General features: G+C 41.0%; 1 protein-coding gene across 1 annotated transcript; it reads right to left on the bottom strand.

The window, feature by feature from the left end:
* Nucleotides 1–299: 299 nt before the first annotated feature.
* Nucleotides 300–23,556, bottom strand: TRMT61A (tRNA methyltransferase 61A). The gene is made up of 4 exons (XM_057365726.1): nucleotides 23,493–23,556; nucleotides 20,531–20,894; nucleotides 10,502–10,768; nucleotides 300–1,702 (listed from the first exon to the last, which is right to left on the bottom strand). Exons 2-4 carry the CDS (start codon nucleotides 20,859–20,861, stop codon nucleotides 1,374–1,376), a joined length of 927 nt encoding a protein of 308 aa, XP_057221709.1. The 5' UTR covers nucleotides 20,862–20,894; nucleotides 23,493–23,556; the 3' UTR covers nucleotides 300–1,373.
* Between the last annotated feature and the right edge of the window lie 31 nt (nucleotides 23,557–23,587).

Here is a 23,587-nt window from a genome sequence, read left to right on the forward strand (position 1 = left end):
AGTTTATCTTTGCTGTCGTGATCGGTTGAGCTCTCTTTAAACCGTTATGGATTAGCGTTCTGCCATAACACGTTAAAAGCTTAGCTTTGTTTATTTTTATCAAGAATGGGGGAGGGATATCAGGTTAAATGTTCAGGCAGCAGTTTATGAATGGCTGTTTTTCTTGCACAGCAATTGATATGCTCAGGTACAGAATGCAAGGCACAGCTAAATGCTTTGAGTGACAGCACTAGTGGCTGAAATAGAAATATTCGTGAATTTACTATAAAAGTAAAATGAGAAAAAAAGAAGGAACTTAATAAATCTGCATAATTATTTTAATCCATAAATACAAAAGGTAATCCAGCATTCAAACAGTTCATTACACCCACCAGTCCTGTAYGGAAGACCAAAGAGTAAATGATCTGAAAACTTAATTAATAAGGCTGGTTGAGGATTTTACTAAGTTTGCATTATTGATGTAATTTGGAGACAGAAATCCTGCCAAAAGCAATCTTTCTGTCATTCAGCTGCAGGAAAACAATACACCATAATGGAAATAAACCACAAAACAACTGGAAACTCATCCACACCACTTACAAAGAGGTGCTCAGATAATATTACCCAGCTGTTCAGTTAATTTTTACAGTGGATTCATCAGCTATGAAAGTGGTTGTTCCATTAGAAAATGACTGTATCGATCCAGGTTCAAATTTCTACTACAAACTGATGAGCACAATATACCGATTTAAACTAAATCCAACAATTACCACACTTCTTTGACCTCACTGTAGTCAAAACTTGCAGATGCCAGCCTGGAATTGAGTAAGAGGTTGTGTTCTCAAGCACTGCCAATAATCCTCTGGAACACCACTCCAAGGAAACTGATTCTGTGAACATTGTGCTGGCAGACGTATAATCTCAGAACTTTCTTATCTAAAATGGAGGAAGTAGGCACTTTCACATTCTTAAGAGCAACACAGGCACTAGAGAACTTCAAACAAAAGTGTCCAGTGCTGCTACAAAAAAAATAAAAACATAAACCTGGGAAAGTAATTCAGAAAAAAAAGAGGAAAAAATCCAACTTCTTTGTAATTTGTGTGTTGTTTGTTTTGCTTTCTTATGAGATCTTAATTCTGCACATTCCAGTGAATGGCCATTCACTATTAATTTATCTTCTTTCTGACAGCAAGTGGAGCACCATTCCAGAGTTTCAACATTCTCTTGACGCTGCTCTGCTTAAKGCTTGTGTGCTATTTAAACAAAGCATATTCCAACCAAATCTGACTATAYATGGAATTCCCTGACAAGTAAAACTTTGGATGCCATACAAAAAAGCCATGAAAACAGAATGTACACAAACCCCAGTCCAGACTGCACAAACTAAGCATGTACTACACCAGGCTCTTGGTGGCAAAGGTCAGGTACCCAGTGTGCCCAACCACCTCCCTCAGTGGCACGCCACTCTTGAACTGCACAGTCCCTTGCTGCAGATTAGTGCATGGACTACCTTGGTGTGATGGGCTGCTGCTGTCAAAGCCAGTGCTAGAATTATCCTCAGCTGCTTTTCCAAGGTCAGGGATTTGCAAGYTAATTGTCCTTACGTTGTATACACGGAGCAGAATTTCCAAGGTGTTAATCTCTGTAAAACCATATTCTTCCATCGCCAGGCAGGTTCTCTGAACTTGTTCAATGCAGGGGGAGAAAGAGCAGATGCGGCCACCTGCAAAATAAGACAGGCAGTGGAAAAGAGGGCAAAAGCCAAAATGAAGCATGTTTAATTTTTTTTCAAATTCTCCCAGATGCCCACAGAATCACTATTATACCAACAAAGTGAAAACACTCTTCAAGAAAATATTCATGGGGCAACTTTGTGGGTTTAAACTCTCAGCACAAAATCAAACATAGACAACTCTAGAGGATGCTTCAGACCCTTTAAAARCCGCAACAGGAACTTCATTCATCTTCCACATCCAGTGTTATCCACGACATTTGTTCACAGTAAAACTGTTAAAGTTGATCCCTTTCGAGCAGTGGCTCTTTTGGAATCACTCTCCACTGTTCTGGACTGAGGCACTAAACTGCAGTTGGCATGTACACAAAGCCAGAAGTCATTCTCCACACACTGTACAGCGCTGCAGCGCAGCGCGCGTGCACACGCCCCTGACAAAAGCGGCTGTGTTTAGTTGAGGACGATGGTATGCGTGGACAGAATAAAGGGATCTCTCCAGGCCATAGATGGAGAGCTGTTAAGGCTTTACCCTTTTAGTCAAGCTGACWGGCTTGTCTCCTGAGCATTGCAGTTTATTGGATATCACATTGTGCAGGCTTACAGTAAATGCTATCAAACTCGAGGCCAATACTTTTAAGTGATAAACTAACACTTGCCTCCTTGTCTGTGCACAGTTCTGATTTTTGATTCTGAATGCGGAGTATTAATAGGCTCCCTACACCATTTTAAGTGCTGCAATGTCACCTTAACAGCTGAGAATAGAATGATTCAGATTTACTCTGAAAAGCCACAGCCAAATCAGATCAAAGAATTATAAGGACACTGTCTGCCATAAAGCCAGGGCATGTGCTTTCACCCAGGACACAGTGTCCCCCAAGGCAACTGCCCTTCCTGAAAAGCTTTTGTGCAGGAGGAAGGAACACTGGGCAATGCAGCTTCAGCAACAGTTTCACTTATTACAATTAGATGAAAATGCCTGCTGACCTGATTTGCATTCCTTCCCAGTCCTCTCCCGGGCTCATCCACTCAAACCTTCCAACACCAGTCATCTAAGTAGTTAAAGAACCTGTGCAAGTCAGAGCAAAGCATCCTGCTAAAAATAGAGGCTATGCTGGGACTACATGAAGCCTGCTTTATCTCAAACTCCCCATTTTTTTTTTTTTTTTTCGTTTCTAAAGTCAGATCTCTAAAAAAAGAAAGCATCAGGTCTGAAAGCGTCACTGTAGCACTCTAGTTACTGTGCAGCAATGATGTGCTGGGTACTGCCTGGGGAAGAACACTTTTCACAACCATTAATCCACTATACATAAGCAGGATTTAATTTTAGTCTTCAAGTAAAGTCTCTTCACCAAGGGGTTCTTATCATGAATCTTCASAACAAAGTACCCTGGACAAGTAACTCCCTGGAGTGACAATTAAAACCCAAATCTAATAATCACCTGCAAAATTAATGCTGGTATGTGTCTTTATGAACCAAGTCTGTTGATGCTGATTTAATTGCATGSCCAGTCCATTAACTCCCATGAAATTAGATTTGTATGTTCATCAGGATGACCAGCACTATCAAAATGTTCCTGAATCAGACAGCTAATCTTTCCTGGCCAAAGCACTGAACACTTCTACCATGTTTGTAGATGGAAAACAGAAAAACTCAGGAAAAAAATCTGTTACATAATTAGAAAGCTACTATGATGCACACATGTTATAAAGAAAGAATTTGTATTCTTATTGTGTAGGGAACAGAACAAATGGCTGACTTAACTAAATGTCAGTTCACAATAACTCTTTGTCTGCAAAGCAAGAATCTGCCGAGAGACCAGAGACTTACTACTACTTCATTCAGGCTTTTTGGTTTTGTATTATGTTTTATATTGCAACAAAAAAAGCAAAATATATTTACAGTAAGTCTGTTCTTATTTATTCTGACTCTAAGGGTTTGAAGATATATGTTTAGGCTTTTGAATTCACATGCTCTGGATTTACAGTCAAAAACTCAAAGCCTGCACACAGCTGTTGCCATACAAGCTGCAAAGCCACCTACGGTTCTTGTCAAGCCTTCAATTAAAGGCAGAGCACCCTTCCTCTCGCCTCGGGCTGGTCAGCTGAGCACAGCACATCAACACYAAACTTGATGAAGATTTATCAGGTTACCTCCTCACAACTGCTGGGGGAAGTAGGRTTACAGAACACAGGCTTTCAAGATGTTTGATAGGGAAGAAAGCTCTCCCTCACAGTAGCAAATATTCAGAGGGGAAGCACAAAAAATGTTACCTTACTTCCTGCACTGCTGGAAGCTTCTCAGGTGTGATGGGTGAGAAGACAGTAACTGCTGGTATTCCATCTAACTGAGACCATCCAATGGGTTTTAGTAGTTCTGCCAATTTTGGTTTTTCCCTTTTCATGCCCATTGTTCTCCTTATTTGTACACACACCTCCCAAATAAATATACCTACAAAGAGCTTAGAGCCCATCAAGCATCTGTTTTACAGATCCTAACAAGTGGGAGAGGGGTCCCCTCTGCTTTTTCCTGTACACACCATTAGGTAGGCCAGATCTGACTTGCAGTTACAGGCTGGAATTATTTGATTAAGCAGATATTAGGAGAGAAGACTGGAAAGCTACAATTAGCAGAAGGTTGGAAAGCAAAAATGAAATTCCAGACTGCAGGAGGCTGTCTAAAATAGAAACATTGGTGAAGTTTCAATTCTTATGGTGTGTTAGACCAGCAAAAAAGAAAAAAAAAAACCCAGCAGAAAACCAGCACTCAGAAGGACATGCTCATCTGTCCTAGAGGCAGAGACACTGTCATCTTTAAGAGAGCAGATGCTTCTGAATTCTGCACACTGTGGCTGCCCTCTGTACCCYGCTGGATTACCAGCTAGGCAACACCCCTTCTGTCACAATCACCAAACAGATATAAATCTAGATTCCAGCATTCACAGTTCTCAGATTCTTTGAGAGCCCTCTTGTCCTTTAGACATCAAGAGGCTTTTAAGGCTTAAAGGACTTGAATATGCATTGCTTTGTCTTGCCATGCCAAGGATTCTTTAGTGAATGAAGAAAAGACATGTACTCCCTCCCTCTCCTCTCTGGGGCACACTGCTCTGTCTGTGGATCACAAAGGGTTGGACTAGACTAGAGAGCAGTGAAAACATCTGAATGGAAACTTTTTTGTACAAATTTGGTTTGTGTTCTTTCAGAGCTCTCCTTTTAGGAAAGCTACCATTCCTAAATTTGGTTAATGAGATCTGTGTGTCATCATAAATTGATATAGTAATTATGAGAGATTAATCCTGTTCACATTGGGAAGCTGTGTGAGCTTTTTGATCTGAAGAGCTGTCTAAAAATGTGTTTATTCATGTATAATGCATCTGACAAGTGCCACAGTTGAGGAGAAGAGAATAATGAGACTGCATGAAAGACTTAAGTTTTTTTCTACCTTCAATTTTACATGGAGCGAGTTAGTTTGAAGCATTTAATGGAGAGGTTAAATGTCCTGAATCCATAGCCTGGAACAAGCCCACACAGTCCTGGCAGTCATTGTAACCAGCAATAGGGTCGAGAGAATATGAAAATGGAAGTACAATTCAGACTGAAATTATTAGAAAACAGAGGTTAATGGAAGGGGGAAATAGAAGGGAAGAGTTTAATCCACATAGCACTGTACATTTCAACAGACTGTATCTAATTGTTAATTGAGGGACACACCATTGCATCTCTACAAGAGGCCTCAAAAGTTGCCAGAATGTTCCTGTGCAACTCCAACAAACAATTTTGTTTCTGATTTGCCTGAGCACRGACCAACATCTCTACCAGCTCTATTCAGTGCATTAGGTTTCAAGTGTGGAAAATCTCCATGCTACCAAATTGACAAGAACTCCAATGCATGTTTACGATACAGAAAATGTGTCCAAGAAATGTGCTCTCACTTCTGTGGGTTATTGCATGTGTCACAAGTGTTCTGACAGGTTCTTTCATCATCCCACTATTATTCAGAAGATGCAAAAAGAACACATGTAGTACAGCACCATTAAGTTTTAGGGAAAAGGGCCAGTAATTTTGGAGTGATTCTACGGCATAAAGAATACAGCACAGCATTTTTAACTCTGGCAAAAGMACACAGCTTTTGGGACTTCATCCTCATAATTGGAATATTACATTACAAAGATCTCAAGGAAGAACAAAAACCACTGTGTAGGGGTGAGGCAGGAGAGTCAGTGAGCAGCATCACTGTGGCATTTACTCTGTGCTAGTAGGACACTAAAAATATTGTCTCTGCAAAAGGGGACTGAATGTCCTTTAAGTGCGTGTGCTCGTGGGCGATTTGATGTAGCTTCCCTGACAAGTGAAATTAGAGGATTTGGCTGTTGGAAGAAATTAAAGGATGTTTCTTGATTCAGAAAAGAGAATTTTCTCCAAATCACTTGCCAGCTCATTAACAGGAGCTTGATGTGATTTTCTGCAAATGTGACCTTAACCTCTGCACTTGTAGGTGCATCATTCAAAAGGAATTTACTCCTGCTCATTATTATGGGCTGGTAAAAGCATGTAACAAGGAAATTAAAAAATCAGTTGGCTCCATACTGGGGAAGCAAACCTAACAACTGTGTTTAAGGATCCTTTCATCCTGAACTACTTCCTTCAAACTRTGTAAAAGCCAGTAGGTTTGGCTGGCATTCCACACTGTGGAATTTTGATACAGGAATCCTTCTGCTTGACTCTCTATACATGAAAGAACCACTTGTACCTCATGCCAGGCCTATTGTGTGCATCTGACCTACCGAGCCTTGAGAGACCCTAGCTAGGGCAATGCCCTCACATGAGATACAACAACTGGGGCTGGCTCAGGGAACAGCCACTGCTTGGCAAAGAGATGAAGCTGCTTCATGTATTAGCACCYGGTCCTAGATCCTAGTGGGACAGTTCTGCACTAGATCAGATGGACTCTCAATGTTCAGAGGATATGCTTCATATAGTTTGTGGATCTTTAACCTCACCTTGAGTTAATTTTCCTTCAAATCAAAGCAGGTGCTGCATTAGCAAAGGCTGGTACATTTTAGCAAGCTTGTATTGCTTCATCCATTTATTCCATAACAATATCCTGGGGACATGAGAAGTGTCGATACCAACTGGATACCCCTTGCAGGGATGAAGAATGACAGCATGCTAGACTGTCAGGCTTCACTTCCTGCCCCAAAACATTCCCTGGGTATTCCTGAGGCAGCCCAAGCCCAAACAACATCAGCTTTGATGTTACTGTTGATGCCCTATTCTCAGTGTGATTCAACCCTACCCAGATACCACACAGGGCTGAGAGCTGTGGCCAGGGATTTCAGCTGCTCCTCAAAGCCACACCTGGGTGGTTTAAAAATGGGACCACGAATAACCTCTGGAGCTCAAGAAAAATAGCCAGTGAGACTTCCTACATGGACATGGAATTGCAGAGGGCCAAAGGAGATGTTCAAAGTGAACTTTACCTGCAGAATTTTGGGGGGAGAATTGACAGCACCCTGTTATCTGATTTAGGTATTATTTCAAAATCATGATTTAACMAAGTCATAATTTAGGGGCTTTTTGATACTCAAGAGGGAATGGAAAATCTGAATWTAAGGGTAAAATCTTTAAAGAAAGAAAGGAAGTAAAAGAGAGGTGGTTTTAATAATTTTGTGACTCAGACTGTTAAACACCACAAGGAGCAACTTAAAATGCAAGAGGCTAATCCACCTAATATATGACTGTAATTTTCCATCCCCCTACCTGAAAATTTAAAATCTGTACGAAAATTATTATAGCAGTGGGTTTCTCCCTCATATTCCACAGCCTTGGAAGAAATAGACAGTATTTATGAGAGTAGAGTAGGTGGGTGCAGAATTATATTCAAAGCACTACAGTATTCAGCTGTGAGATGACTGTGAGTCAAAAGTTTCAGGGCATTTATGAACTGTAGAACATTGAGGATATTTTTGTTACAACACAATTTTTTCATTTTCTTAATTTTTAAAAATTTAGCATGAAGGGGTTAACATCAACTTTGCAAAAACCGCCAAGGTCAGGTATTAGGAACAACAGCCATCACTACAGAAAAGCATTAATCAGCAGATGCTGCAGAAGAAAAACAGTGCAGGTCTGGAGATGAAAGCAAGTTCTGCAGTGCAGCAGTGCCTCAGAGATACTACAAGCAGCATTTCGGCTGAGTGTGTGACTGGTGACATCAGCACAAAAGGATGCAGCTGAGATGCAAACCTGGACATCAGTAAAGAGCTTCACCAGAGAGCAAGAACCTTCTAGTCACAAACCTACTGTGCCATTTTATTCCTTCAGCTCTTCAGAGGTTGGCAGTGCTTTAACTGGGAAACCACGCTGCTGTAAGTACTGTATTTAGAGCATACTGCAAGGCRTAACACGAGTGATAAATGTACTCTGTAAAGAGGATCATTAACACTCAGCCTACCAGGAGCTACAACTGGACCTTGAACTGAAGTAGGAGAGAAAACACTGATCTGATAAGATTTTGTTAAGGTTAAGAACTCTCTTCCATACTGTCTCAGCTGAACTCTCTATCACAAATATTGTGGTTTTAAGGAAGAAAATAGCTAATGCTATATATTGAATTTACTTAGTTCTGATTTAATTCAAAATATCTTAAGAGTTTAGTATTAMATTACCACTGTCTGGTAGTACAACTGTGAGTTTTGTATGGCACATCACAATAAAACCCACTGTGTGAATGGTTCAAATGTGAYCCTGTCCAGATCTGAGAGGGCATGGACAGAAAAGAGTGAAACAACTCGTTTCCTGCAGTGATGCTTTATCACTACATGAACCCTCCAAACAGGGTTGAATAACAGCAGAATGTTCACAGGCTGTACTGCAAAAGAGTTTTAACTATCTGAAAACAAAACAAAGGAGCACTATTAAATTATCTGCCTGCAGTATGGGAAGGGAAGCAGTTACAGATAACCTTCTGTCATATTTTAGATTTAACAGTAGGAAAAAAAAMCCACAACAAAATTACCTGCATGACTCTGAATAAAACAAAAAAAGTGTGTAAGTTTTTACATATTACTGCAACAATCAATTATATTTTATATGAAAACCAAGTTTTGTTTATATGCAAAATAGCAACATTAAAAAAAATGCCCCCAGTCAGTCACGTACCAARTTGCCCAAAAGAAGAGCCTCAGACCAGCACAAGATCTCAGACATGGGTGGCTGGTTGCAGCAAAAACTGCAGCAAGGATCAGCAACTTCGCCTTTTGAGTGGCTCATAAAGTGAATGACGCCACTTCACAAACACAAAAATGTGGGATTTTGAAGTCTTATTTATATTGCCTAAGCAGATGTAACCTTGTAGCATAGCACAGAAAAGTATAGCCAGATGGTATGGCCGGTTTGGGACTATAATACATTTTCTAGGATTTCAAATGCTGGAGTGAGACAAGAATTCAAAACTTGGAACTGTTCAAGCAGCCCTGCTTAGTATTCTAAGCATGCACCACTTAAATAATTCAAATTGGACTGCGCAATGCAGCGCCTTCCAAGCTGGGAAGTCAGCTGAGTGTTGTGCTCACTAGATTAGATAATTTGAGCATGGGAAGGGCATCGTACAGTGCAGTGGTTTTTTTTCCCYCCAGGACACACTGGAAAGCTGCTGCAAATTGAGCTGTAACCATTGCAGGTACAGAGTGCTAACAAAGCTCCCTACTTACTCACTTTTAAAGGAAGTGTGTTATGTGGGTATCACAAAGCTTTCTAGAAAAATTTCAGTAGTAGCTGAGGTAGCCTAACAGGGGGGCTGGTCCTGACTCAACAAGACACTGCACATTCAGTGACCTTTAAGAACAAGCTTAAATACTGTGGTTTCAAGAAGACTTAGCAATTCACTTGATGTCCATCCTGTGATTAYATATTTTAACGAAGAACTGGGCCTTGGCACATGATCAAGTTTTTTTTTTAACTCCTGTACCAGCATGGGCACTGTTCAGCACTCCATACTGTCTTGTTTAGAAAAGTCACTTTTGYAGATGGAAGCAATTTGGCAAATGTTAATTCAAATCCACACTATTATGACATTAATTAGAGGGAAACTTATTCCAGGACAAAAGAATTATTTATTCACCGAAATTTATTTTTCAATAGGGAAAAGACGTATAATAAAGTCATGAAATCTGTGCAAAACCTCAACAGCAGTTCTCACTTGCTGCCACAATCCCAGAGTAACTGGCATGAGCTAGAACATCCTTTATGTTCCATTCTCACTGCATCCAATGGCACACTTCTCACTAGCTCCAACCACAAAGATTTAGGACATAAACTGGCAGGCATATTTAAGTGCAAACACGTTTTTTCTTAACATTACCATTGGGGTGCTCTGTTAAATAGGTACAAATCTGCAGTGATTGATGTGAACTGAGGCTGAACACCTTTTATACAAACACCTTTCCACTGAATTGCCAAAGAAATTTGCTTTCAGCATTTATTGTTACTTCTGCTTCCCACACATCTCAGATCTAGCAAAATGCATTTGACTGAGGTTCAAAGGAATTTTTATAAACTGCCCATGCTAATTGTAGCAGCTAGCACAGCCCTGTAGGAAAAAATTRTTCTTCTTTCAAATCTTCCACTCTAAATTGAAGACGCCTTCTGAAGGTTTTACAGCCTTAGAAATGCCTAGAGACTGACATTTGAGAACAGTTATCACACAAGGGAAGGGAGSACGTGTAATGTATGGCTCAAAGGCAGAAATGCATGCACAGAACTTCCTGAACAGAAAGAGGAAAATGCAGTTACCTTCAGCTTTTAATGCTGACTTTGCATGTCCTATGGCTTCCCACGGAGATGGAATATCTAGAAACACAGCATCTGCAACGTTTGAGACCCCAAAGCCATTTTTGCAGACATCCTGGTTGGTCACGGTGACCAGGTGCTCCACCCCGTGCTCCCGAAACTCTTCCCGCGCCTTCTCGGCCCTTTGTTGGTGGAACTCCACTGTGTACAGGTGCCCGGTGGGAGCCACTGTCCGGATGAGAGCATGGGAGAGGGACCCACTGCCTGTACCTAGGAAAGACAAACAACTCATGAAATCGAGTTTGTCAGTGCCAAACATCAGAACAAGTCTTCTCCATCAGTCTTCCTGCTTGGAACACTTGCTCGAAACACAAATGAACACAAACTACTGGTTCATCTACTGAAAGAGAACAGTCCTTCCTTCACAAGGAGAGAGGGACTAGGTGACCTAGGAAACACTCTTCAGGGTCCTCAAAGCATTCATTTAAAAATATGGTAAACTCAGGATGTGTCCCACCTCCCTGGAGTAGGAAACTAATGCCAAGGGTCAGCTGTAGATTTAACAACTGCCACTAGAGAACACAAGGAAGTAAAAGCAACAGGAAAAATTCAGGGAAATTAAACTGGAGAGGTTTCTTTTCAAAGTGACAGACTCTTCTAGGGTGAAAAGAGATTAAGGCAAATTTTAACAGATTTTCAAAACCTTATACTTCACTAAACAAAGAAAAGATGTTGGCAAGGCTCCATGGTTGAAAATCCTATTAATATCCACGCAAACAAATGGCTGTCAGGATATGGAGTTTGCTTTGCCCAGATCTCTTAAGAGACATCCTCAACTCCCACTGGAATTACCCAAAACTAAGGCCTCTTGGCCTTGAAGCCACCCTGATCAAACACCTGCTTTCACAGGTCACTTACACACATACACACCTACACATGCTTAACTTAGTCTAACAAAATCTATCACAAAATTGTAGGCAACTACAATTACCACATACAAACAGGGACTAACAAGACAGAGAGTTTCTCCTTGTTTTAGTTTGACAATTTAGGAAACTTACTTTAAATGATCCATTGGCATATCAAATAGATGAATGACTAATAACGAACATTTTCACTGAAAGAAACACCCATATTACCAATTCCCATTGCAAATTACTCACTCAAGTGGCATTTAACAGAGTAACCCCCCAAATTCAAAACCCCACAGCAACCCCAAATTATCTGTGTGTATTGATTCATAATTCTGTGCTTGGAACACATTTCTTCTGTAGAAATAAAATCTATTTCTAGTTATTTTCAATGACTGTTCAGCCCGAGGCACGTTCTTTCAGCTAATGTAAATCTTTAAAAAAACTTATAAAGGACAGAATCTGAAGTACAGCAGCTCAGAAACAAGTAGAAAGGAAACTAATTAGGGGGCACAGGGGCTGGTACAGCCGCTTAATTGGYGCAGTACTTTCCATAATCATACAGGAAGTCCGAGTTCACTGGCAGATCCAAGGTTCTTGCCCTCCAGTCACATAAGGGGAGGAACACTGTTGTGGCACTGGATTTAATCTGACAGCTCTGAAAGGGGACACATTCAGACTGTAAACACAGCTCAGGGCCCATGTTTGCCACCGGATCCACCGACTGCACTGCAGAATSAGCACCACTTCTCTGCTTCCCTCTGAGAGGGCTCTGACCCCAGTGGGCAGACTGTCACCCCCCACAGCTTCAGCACGGCACATTAGAGGGGGAGAAAGGACCTACAGCTTTTAGCACTGGCTTCAGAGAGGTCTAAGAGAAGAGAGAAACTCTGACACACATGTATTTAATAAAGTGAAAAAATAGGCATTCAAGGTAGAATTAAAATAAAACAAAGAACCAGCAAAACACAATTATATGTGCGTACATCAAAAACTACCCTGTCATGGCACTTGAAGGATCCAAATGTCAATATGAACTTTTCTCTGGTCAAAGGAGTAATGATAGCACAGCAGCCATGTGGTTGTGTGAAAACTCAATGATAAATGTGCACTGCAAAGAAATAGTATTCCATTAWTTTTTTTAAATGACAAAAGCAGGGAACTATTGTTCACAGTATGCTAGAGAGTGAATCTCTGCCTTTATATTTCATGCCAAAAGGGAGGATTACACAACCGAGATCTATTGTAAAAGGAGGGAATTTAATTATTTTACCTCTCAAATGTGTAGTACTGCACTTTCTGCATCTCTCTCTGCTAATCTAAAGGAGTGAACAGGAGGCCTGTCAGCACAGCTGGGCTGTAAGCAGAAGAGGGAGGAAACTTGAGCATKTATCCGGTTTCCTTGTTCATATTCTTTTACATTTTTAATAACTTTCCTTTTAAATCTGCCCTTAAAAACACCATAGAAGATACCATTTGTCTCTTCCATAGGAAAACCTATTAAGATTTTTTTGGCTTCTTTTGTGATACTCTTGTATTCACAAACACTCCAAGCCAAACCCCGAACTAAAGCCAGGATGCTGAAAGTCACTACTCACAGGCAGAGCTTTTGTTAAACAAGGTTGCCAGGAATTATTTATTGCTGACTGGCTACCACAAACATGAGAACAATATGTATGTATCACATTTTAACGTATCAAATTCTATCACATTAACAGCATTAATGGGAGTATTTCTGAAGATGCTGCCTGCCTTCTCCGTGACAACACTYGCAGAACTGCAGAAAACAAGGCCCGAGATGGTTATGAATCACTGACCATTGTAGAATCTCTCCTTGGACAGATAATWCGTTCTGAACCCAGACCTGTGAAATTATGAGGACCCTTAACTCTCACGTGCCTGACAGATCAGCCTATTTGATGTGATCCGTTAAAGTATGAGTCCACACTTTCTGTAAGCCCTAAAGACCAATCTGCACTGTCTACATAAAGCAGGGTTTCAACCCTATGTCTTTATGATATTGTAGAAAGTGAAATTAGGGTTTATATTCACCTTCTTCCCTGCAAATCAGCAACATTCAACATTGCTGTACTCTTGCCACCTTCTCAATTTTTCTTCGTCCTTATTTCAAAATCATTACTGAAAAAAAGCAAAATATGACTCAAAGAGTCTTAGGCACAGTTTGGAGCAAGTCCTTGACAGGTAAAGGTTTCCTTGGGAAATGAAAGGTATCCTTAGCAAGATACTGAATCAGTCAGGACAGCAGCAAAATACAATGAGTACTACTGAGGACATGTACTAGAATGCTACCAAACCAGAAATAGTGTACCTGAATTACCTGCATACAAATGAACAAAAAAACTGGATACTCAAAAATTACTATTTTGTAACAGAAGAAGAATAAGAAATAGAAGTTCAGTGGATTTTCATGCTCATAGAGGTGCAGTGAAATGTCTGTGTTCCTGATATGACCTAGAAAGCAGAAGGTAAGACAACCAGAACAACTAATTTTTATAATTTTTACACCAGGATGTCCCCTTTCTGACAGCCTGCACTATAAACAGCCTTAGAAAGTGTTTGCTGTCTACCAGAGGACAATGCCCACTTGACTGCCGARTATTAATCATGAATGGACTCTACAAAGGAGAGGTAAAAGCACAATCCAAACTCTACCAAAGGCAACCTTAACAGCACAACTCATGCTTTAGAGTTCACTTAGGTGAGCACTCATGTCATTGCTAATTTTCATTTGGAAAATGTGATGATCTTTTACRTTGACTGTTCTGTGATCTCAAACATCTTAGTCAAAAACCAGACATCTGCATTGCAGGCATTTAATGAGACACTGCAGGGGCCCCAATATGCCACAATCAAAGCTCRAAATCTGAGGAGGCAGCACTGTGCAGGGGATCAGCACAACTAGGAATCGGCTCCATTCAGTCCAAAGGCAGGAATTAAGCTCTGTGTTAAACCCACATGAGTTAGGTGGCTAATGGCCCTGCATACTAATGCAGTATCCTTTCCTTCTTCTTGGGCTCAAGCACATGACATTGTCCTTCTCTACTACATTTAAGCTCTAGGCAAGTGTTTCTGCCCCAATCCTCAAGGAGAACACTGCTGTTTTAGGATTTCAGTCCTAACAGGTGGACACCCATATGAAACATTCCAGCTCAGCACCTACTGATACTTCCTTCTGATTTGCAGACAAGAAAGTATTGATCAGAAGAACTCCTCGATTGCCCTGACCTTCAAAAGATATTTTCTTCATACTCTCTGCATATTCAAGTGACAGGTTTTCTACAGAGAAGCCTCCACACACCTCAGCCATTTTGAGACAATGTCCATGTTAAAACAATTTCTCACCTTCTCAAAGCTGCGTGGACAACATCAGAGCTGTACAAAAATAAAGCATGTTATTTCAGCACAGAATACTGTCAAGACTGAGTGTCACTGAAGCACTGAGCACAGTGCTTGACTGACATAGAATACAGTTTTCTGTTTAGTCTGGTTTCCTTATTGCAAAGGATATTTGTCTAATCTCCTGGAATCCTACCCATGCCATAAATATAAGTAACCCGATTCTGTGCTCCACTATGTTTTCTCTTCACAGGCTATCGTTAGAAATTTCTCATCATGGTGCTTCTTTTTTGAAAAGGAGCTACAAATTGTCATTTAAGATCTATAGATGTTTACAGCCGTGTGTAAGCAAATGCATTTTGGAATAAAGCTGAATAAGCTCTTAAGTGCATAAAAAGGTTCATATTGCTTGGAAACAGGAAAAGAAAAAAGTATGTGAAGTGATATTTAATACTGGGTCTCTAAAATATCTAGAAACATTTTAGAAGAACTTAAGCTTCTGATGCAAAATTTGGCTACCTAAGATATTCTGAAATGAGTAAATACAACAAAACAATGACAGTGTTGCTCTATTTGTCTCCTAGCTACGCCACTTAGCCCTAGCAAATAGTAAAACAGGTCATGAGTCAGCCATGAGAACGGAAGGAGCCACAAACCACGGGAAAATTAATCTTGAGACAGTTAACAACTCCAGAAACACTGAACAGATGAAGACTGCTCACTGCTCATTGTACATGACAAGTTTGTGTAACGCCTTTTAATGAATATATGAGAAGATATTAAGCATTTGATGGAAATTAACCCAAATATCTTACTGGGAAGACAGGTCAAGGCACAAATCATGGTGGCAGAGTTAAGACACAGGAAGAGCAAGGAGACAGAGAAGGAAGAGAGGGAGGGAGAGAATTTCAAGAATTTCAACTGATGGCTGAAAGAGAAAACAGTTCACTTTACAGAAGATTACTTCTCTTCTGCCTGTGTGTCATGGACGCCATGCTGAAGCAGGCATTTTAGGCAGCAGGCTGGAGCTCAGAAGGCCACTACTCATTGACCATACTGAGGAGCTGAGGGGAGGATAGTAGGGAGGTTTTCAAGGCTGGCACTCCATACAAAAGAATGTGAAGAATTAATTTTTCCTTAGATGTTCAAGTGAGTAATTAAATTTTCCTTATAGATTCAGAAGTCTGAATTTTTTTAGGGAGTAGTCTTCTACAGAATAGACACAATATGGTTAAGAATATGGTTAAGTTCAAAGCTGCATGAGAAGTGTGCTTGGTGGTCAGGTGAAATTACAAGATCAAGGTGAGTCCACAAAGTCTGGAAACAAACGCTTTAGGGTTTGAACAGCATTCCTCATCAGCTACATGACAGCCACAAGTCTGAATACATTACAATGATGTCTAATGTGGTCAGAGTTTGGTTCATAGAATCMTCACAGACACACAGAATGGTTTGAGTTGAAAGATGTCTTTAAGATTCCCTAGTTCCAACCCATCTTCTGGGACAGGGACACCTCTCATTAGACCAGGCTGCTCAAAGCCCCAACCAACCTGGGCTTCAAAAGCTTCAGGCATTGGGTATCCACAGCTTCTCTGGGCAACCTGTGCCAGGGCCTGAGCACCCTCACAGTAATGGGTTTCTTTTTTCTAATCTAAATCTATTTTATTTCAGTTTAAAGCTATTACCCCTTGTGCTATCACTCCATGTCCTTGTAAAATTCCTTCTCTCCAGCTCTCTTGCAGCCCCTTTAGGTACCGGAAGGTGCTATAAGATCTCCCTGGAGCCTTCTCTTCTCCAGGCTGAACAACCCCAGCTCACTCAGCCTGTCTTCACAGGGAAGGTGCTCCAGCCCCTGATCATGTTTATGGCCTACTCTGGACTTGCTCCAATAGATCCACATCTTTCTTACTGCCCCTCTGTTGGAGGCCCCAGCATTGGTTCAGTGCTTGGTATGGCAAGAGAATATTGTGGTTTATGACATTTGTACTGATCAGGCCTTTCCAATATTTCAAGAGGTGCTACACAGGGATCAGGTTTTCTAATTCTCCCACTCCAGCCTGAACAGCTGCTAAGAGGTAGATAAGGGAGGCATTATAAAACASAGACATAATTAGTTTGGGCATATTCCAGAATCAAATTAATACTTCCAAATTTTGGTCTGTACTTTACACTTAAAACAGAGCTGCAAACAATTTACATATACTTATGACACAAACATTGTAAAGACATGAGCAGTATTTGTCAAAAAGTCTATAAGCACTTCAGAAGAGTCATAAGCATACAGYTGACTTGCTGGGACTTCACAATAAACTCTTAATCATTTATTAAGTATCCATTAATCATTAAGTCCTCATTAATTTTTTATGAGTGTACTCTTTAACAAAATATATACCCAGACCATGTGCTTGAAAATTTCATAATTGTTTYTGAGCAGCTCTAGTGTAAGGCTGGGTGGCAGCTCCCGTTACTCCTTCTTTGGGAAACCATGAGGACCCAGAACAGTGGTTTCAGCCTTCAGAAATACAGTCCCTGAGCTCAGAAACCCATTGCTGTGTGGCACTGAATAGGGTTTAGCAATTTTTAATTTGGGATTTAGCTGAAAGGAAACAAAAAATCCAATTAACACTTTTGCTCATGTGATTTTGTGAATGCTGAAGGATCACTGGGATGGTGGTTAAAGTACTTTTCACTAAATTACATTTTGTCTAAATACTATGCTCCATCGAAGCCAAAATATTTCTGAGATTTATGAGATTAAATGAGGTTTCACATGCTGTACTATTAGGACAGACACTCTTTTACATCTCACCATAGAGGGAACAGTAAAAAAGCCTTGATATGCTGGGACTGGAAAGAAGGGACTTTAGTTTTGAAAAAATATTTAAAAGGTTTCATATTGGTTCCAGTGTAGTTAGAAATAAATGTAAAACCCTCAAAATCAAATGGAGTTGCTATCCCACAGGGAGCCTAGCCTGGGAAGTTGACATCAGGATTAGATTTGGAGAGTGGGGTGACACAAAAGAGAAAGATTAAGCCTTTTCCTTCATCTARGCATTGTTGCACATGCAATAAACACACGTGGAATTAGTTACCTCACAAGAATAATACTTCCATGCTATTCAGCCACTCAGAGCAGGTATTTAAGCAGCTATTTTGAATATCATAGTTCTGGAAAGATGGGACTGTTAAAAATCTGTATCTGAGTGGGGAATTCCTCAAAGCAGGGACCAACGTTTTCCAGAGACCTTAGCTGCAGCAACAGTGCTAACTGTTTTAAAACTCAACATACCTTTATAAATTAGAAATTAGCAGAAGACAGAAAAAGGATCATATTCCTACTCCCCCATCATGAAACATCAGGCAGATGCACAGTCTCCTTATAGCCTCCTCAAGAGAGTATGCCTGGGTCATTTTAATTATGTATGTACTGCTGACAAGCTTGCTCTTTATATGTTTATTAAAGATGATTAAAAATAGTAAAAACTGTATTAATATGTTTGTATCTTTTAGGACTAATCATGACTAATCAATTTAAACTATATAATTAAAGTGATATAAAATTAAGCCTTCTGGTTATTCTACTCAATTTTTATAATCACATGCTGAAGATCATTTATACTCATATTCACAGCATTTTAACATGACACAGAGGGTATTTTATCTTATTTTTTCARTCATTTCCTCTCACAGCTGTGGAGATTAATCCAAAATTCTGCTTGCTTATAATGGCTAAATACAGGGCATGCTTCCACAGTTGAGTTAGTAAGACAAGATGAAAAAAGCCCAGCTGTTTTTAGAGCCTGCTTTGCCAGTCCATACAGTAACTGTGCATGTAAGTTGAAGTAACAAAAAAGATCTCTGCTAATTAATGCTCAAAATACACCTAAAACCAACACCAGCATGAAGCAGACTCAAGTCTTAATAGACCAGATTTCCTATCTTGTTTCTACTCATCACCATTGGATTGGTTCTGTCTAGCCCACACAAGGTTAATACGGAAGTAATGATTTTGGATCACCAAATACCATTGAATTTAGGATTCACACAAAGCAGGCTCTATCACCACACTGGAGGCTCCAGTTGTCAATACCTGTCATTTTTTTAATTCAAAGCAAATCTGCAGTAAGTTCTCTTGCTTCAAGGTTAGCCAGGTGGATTTATTGCAGTACAGTTCTTCTCTCCTTTCTTTGTGAACAGTGAACCTTGCAAGCAATACAAGCATAACTACAACAGTAAAACTGTTCATTTTGCCTGGCAAGCTGAAGTTGCAATACCTTGACAGTACAGACATTAAAWTGAACCTGGGGACAGTCTCCCATTAGCAAAAAGGATTATTTGTGATTATGACTTTTGACTCACAACGTTTTTGGAAATCATCAAGAGTTTCCATTTCTCAGCTGTTTAGATAAGCAAGAGATTAAACATTTCATCCTCTCTAGGCACCTCTGGTATTATTGAAAATATTTTACATACAGCTCTGTGAATTTGACTACTCCAAGTGAGAYGGGACATGGAGCAATTAACATTCCCCTCCCTCAAATAATCTGTTGTTTATTTTTCCCATTCTATATATAACAGGGAGGGGAAGAGCTGATGGATGCAACAACTTTCCATGATAAAAAAAAAAAAAAACATCTGATCATCCCACAAGCCAAATTACAAACTCATGGGACCCAACAATTTTCACAGTATCAGGTACAAGGCTTTGCCTGTTTCAAGCGCTGCTGTACAGCAACCAGCTCCATGCACTGCCTGGTTCTTAAGGGGTGAAGCTGGATGCAGAGAGAAGTGCTGTTTCAGTTGGGCTGGAAAGTGGTCATTATGCCTGAAAAGCTGCCCAAAATTACGCAAGAGTGGGAATGGGAAATGATAAATTGCAATAGAGTACAATGTATAACAGTCCTGTCATGCTGATCCTTTGCCATACCTATGCTTGAGAGGGAAGTGTATGAAACTGCTTCATAAAAACACTCAAACAGCCACAAAAAACAAGGACAAATTACCTCAGTTCCTATTTCTCCAAACTACAGAGATTCACACAAATCAAGCAAGCCTCACATCGTGCTTGCAGTAATAAAGTTATGAAGATGTTATTATAAACTCTGTGTAACCAAGAATTTATGTCAATGTTCACTCCTTACTTCCAAATTAAGCAAAATCACAAAAGCCGTAATAAATTAAACCAAGTTTAGAAACAAAACACAGCCCTGTGATGAACACATCATCCATCGTATTGTATCAGTGATTTTGCAKGAGGTTGTGGTGCTACAAGTAGATTACACTTGAAGAGTGAAACATATATACTTACATCGTACCATATATTACTACTGCCACATTATTTCTCTTATTAAACACCCCATCACCAGACTCTTTCACTAGATAAYCTCAAGTATGTCATCTGAAATTGCAAATTCAAAACCTGAATCTTGACTCAAATAATGTATTTAAAAACATTTTTAAGTACTTAACTACAGTTTTAGAAAAGAGAAATGAAAATATTTATTTAAAGAAGATTAATTAACCAAATACAGGCTCAGAGGTATACCCATACATGAGGCTGCATACCAAGGTAGCATTAATTTTTGAAGAGGCAGCAGCTGATAACACGTGCACATGAAATAGAATTATTCAACATGTAGGCAGTAAAAATTGTATCACAGTGGAAAAAAGCACAACTTTTTGTAMAATATAAAGAAAAGGTTGCTTTTTCATGAAAGTGTTGGTGTTAGTTCATAATAAAGGATTTCAACATAGTAATTATTACCTGATTCACATACTATGGAGCCTGGCTTCAGTTCCAACATCATGGTGATTATAGAGATGTCAGTGGAATACAGAATCTGCGTCCTGTGAGGGAGATTCATGGTCCACAGTTCTGGAGTTGGATGAAGAATGAACACCCATCCTCCTTTACTGCAGGTCACTTTGGAGCCATACTTCTTGCCTATGAGGTCTGTGGAATGCCTGATGACCCCATACTTAGTCTGTGTTACAGTGCCATGCTGGACTTTCACAGGAAACATGGACTCGTGGCCCAGGAACACAATAGCTGTGTCACCATCCTTTATTGTATCTCCATATTCCACAAAACTCATGGTGACAACTTACAGCTGGCTGATGATTGTCCCCTAGAAGAGAATAAATATGTCAGGAGAGTTTCACAGGATCATGATGGAGCTGAACCCACAGATATAAAACTAAGTAATTTTATTTTYCCCAATACAGAACAAAACCACACTGTGCAAATAAGATGTTAGCAACAGAGCTCCAGGAAGCTCAGGGACCTGCTCCCTGCAATGATCCAATGATCCAATTACAATCAATGGAAAGATCCCACGGATTTGAATATAAYAAGTATTTTTCTTGGTTTATGGTACATTTCAAAGAAAAATCRGGAAATGTATTATAATTTACTCAGCCTGAACCACAATGCTACTGCAGGTTAGTACCAATTTCAGCACCCTGTTCAATTACAGTTCATGAGCACTCAGAGCATGTTATTAAGTACTAACTTCTATTCCCATCTTCTTGCCTATTTCTTGGTGATTTGCTGTGCTACATGCCTGGACCTCAATCACCAGCTATTAGGACTGCTAACAAAAGTATAATTGAAAGTTTTCCAAATGAACRTTTAGAGATAGGCTGAAGGCATTATTTATGCATAAACTTGACTGACTACATGGAAAAAAGAATATTGTGGCATTTAMTATGCCAGTGGAGGTGCAAAGTAATTGTCTGGGAAGTGATCTCTGCTACAGCTAAATGTAAACAACCATTTGCAAGCTAATGTCAACAGTTGAATCCCTTCAGCCCCRTAGTCTCAGACCTGTTTTAGAGAATTACAATTGAATTTTGATGGCTTTGAGAAGACAATCTAGAAATCAGATGGCAGCTTACAATGAAACCTGACATTGCCTTTCAGATAAGGCAGCTAACTGTCTAACTGCAGGTTGATCAGTTCACGCAAGAATCACTTGGTGAAGTAATAGGGATCCCAAAGTTAGAAATTAAAGCCTATGATAGAAGGCTTTGAAAGCCAGATCTCTGGCATGTCATCCCTGGCAGAATTAAAAGCAACGTTACGCTTAGTTTCAGAATAATTGTTTAGTTCCAGCACTTTTGTATTGAATGTTTAACAGTGTGGTCCTGCTGCATCATTCTAACCAAAAACCTTCAGTACTCAAACTGGAGTCTGGTTTTGTTGACCGGAACTCTGTGTAGCTCAGTTTGCTGTTAAGCAGTTAATTTATAATTTCTCCAGTGCARTAACTGAGGTTGATAAATAGATGTGCTTGTGGCCGAAACTTGCAAAGCTTATGACATGCTTATTGTGTAAAGTGTTCAGATGCCAAGGCAGAAGAGGCTTGTCTGGACATATGGTGAAACAGTAAGAAGGGCATCCCATGAATTCAGAGATGTATACATAAAGGACTTCGTGAGATAGAATAAATGCTGTGTTTTATGGCTTGCACTTTATGATTATGTCCATGTCTTAATCTTTAATAATGACAATAATCGTTCTCATTCCAGATACTACTAATGCACTGCAGTTTTCAGCTCTCACAAGTGTCATTTCAAAGGACCTCGAATGGAATCCATTTCTTTCACAGTATTTACTGCAGTTACACCCATGTGCAAAAGAACATTCCTGCAGCAGGCCTGCCAGGACACTGAGTGAATTCCTCTCCCTTTGATTACACCAACTGGCTSCCAGCTTCCTTGCCTTCCTTTGAGCCACCACACTTACCACAGCTAATTGTCACAGAAGTGAATCACAGAATCATCAGGTTTGGAAGGGACCTTTATGATCATCAAGTCCAGCATGTCCGACCCTGTCAATGCACACTGACATCCCAAGTGACACAACCTCTCAGGCTCAGATTTCACCTGGCATATTATATCCATATACTTGGGGTAAAATTGGCATCTGTGAGAAATTTTGGATGATTTGCCTCTCCCCTACGTCAAGAGCACAGTGAGCTACAGACACTTGCAGCATTTTCCATTCTCTGGCAGTGCAGAGGCTCCAGTTACATTTCTCTCCCGGGCAGAACGCAGGGCTTGGTGCAGCACCGCTGTCGCCACACGGTGTGAGGGGATGACAGTGGCGGGAAACTGAGGCGGTGCCCCCTGCCACAGGGTCAGGACTTTTCTGTGGGCTTGCCATGGCTGCAGCGATCTGAACCCAACGCCCCAGGCGATCCCTCGCAGCCACACAAATTAAACCACTAGCATGTTTCTGTGTTCCTTTCAATCAGAACCCAGGCACACATCTGTCTCCCCGACCAGCTCCCACAAGGAGCTGGCAGGTTGCCCCTTTCCCCCTCCCGAAGCCTGGCTTTCTTGGCATGGGGGCAAGGGAACCTCCCGCAGAGCAGGCAGGCACAGCCCCCTTACCGCCCCGGCACACACAGCCTGGGAAATCGCGGCGACCCCGGTGCCAGGGCCCCCCTCAGTCTCCTCCCGTACCCTGAGGGCGGTAACGCGGCTCCTGCACCCCGGCAGCGCATCATCCCGTCCCAGCGGACCCGGGAACCTCAGCTGCGGGCGGGTGAGAAGCACAGACTGGGCAGGGAAGGGGTGAGAGGGGGGGATTCGCCTGCGGGAGAGCAGCGTTAACCCGTGACGGCCCCGGGCAGCGGCTCCGCAGAGAGGGAACATCCTCGCTCCAGCGCCCCGCATCCCCCCGGCTGCCACCGGCTCTCCCCGTTGCCCCGAGGCGTTACCTCCCCAGGCCCGGCCCGGCCCGACCCGGCCCGGCTCTCCTCACACGCGGAGCCCGCCCAGCGCCTTCTTCCGCCCCGGTCGCAGGCTGCTGACG

This window comes from Malurus melanocephalus, unplaced genomic scaffold (genome assembly GCF_030028575.1).
Source record: "Malurus melanocephalus ecotype Western Australia unplaced genomic scaffold, MMel_1.1 scaffold_57, whole genome shotgun sequence".
Lineage (NCBI taxonomy): Eukaryota > Metazoa > Chordata > Aves > Passeriformes > Maluridae > Malurus > Malurus melanocephalus.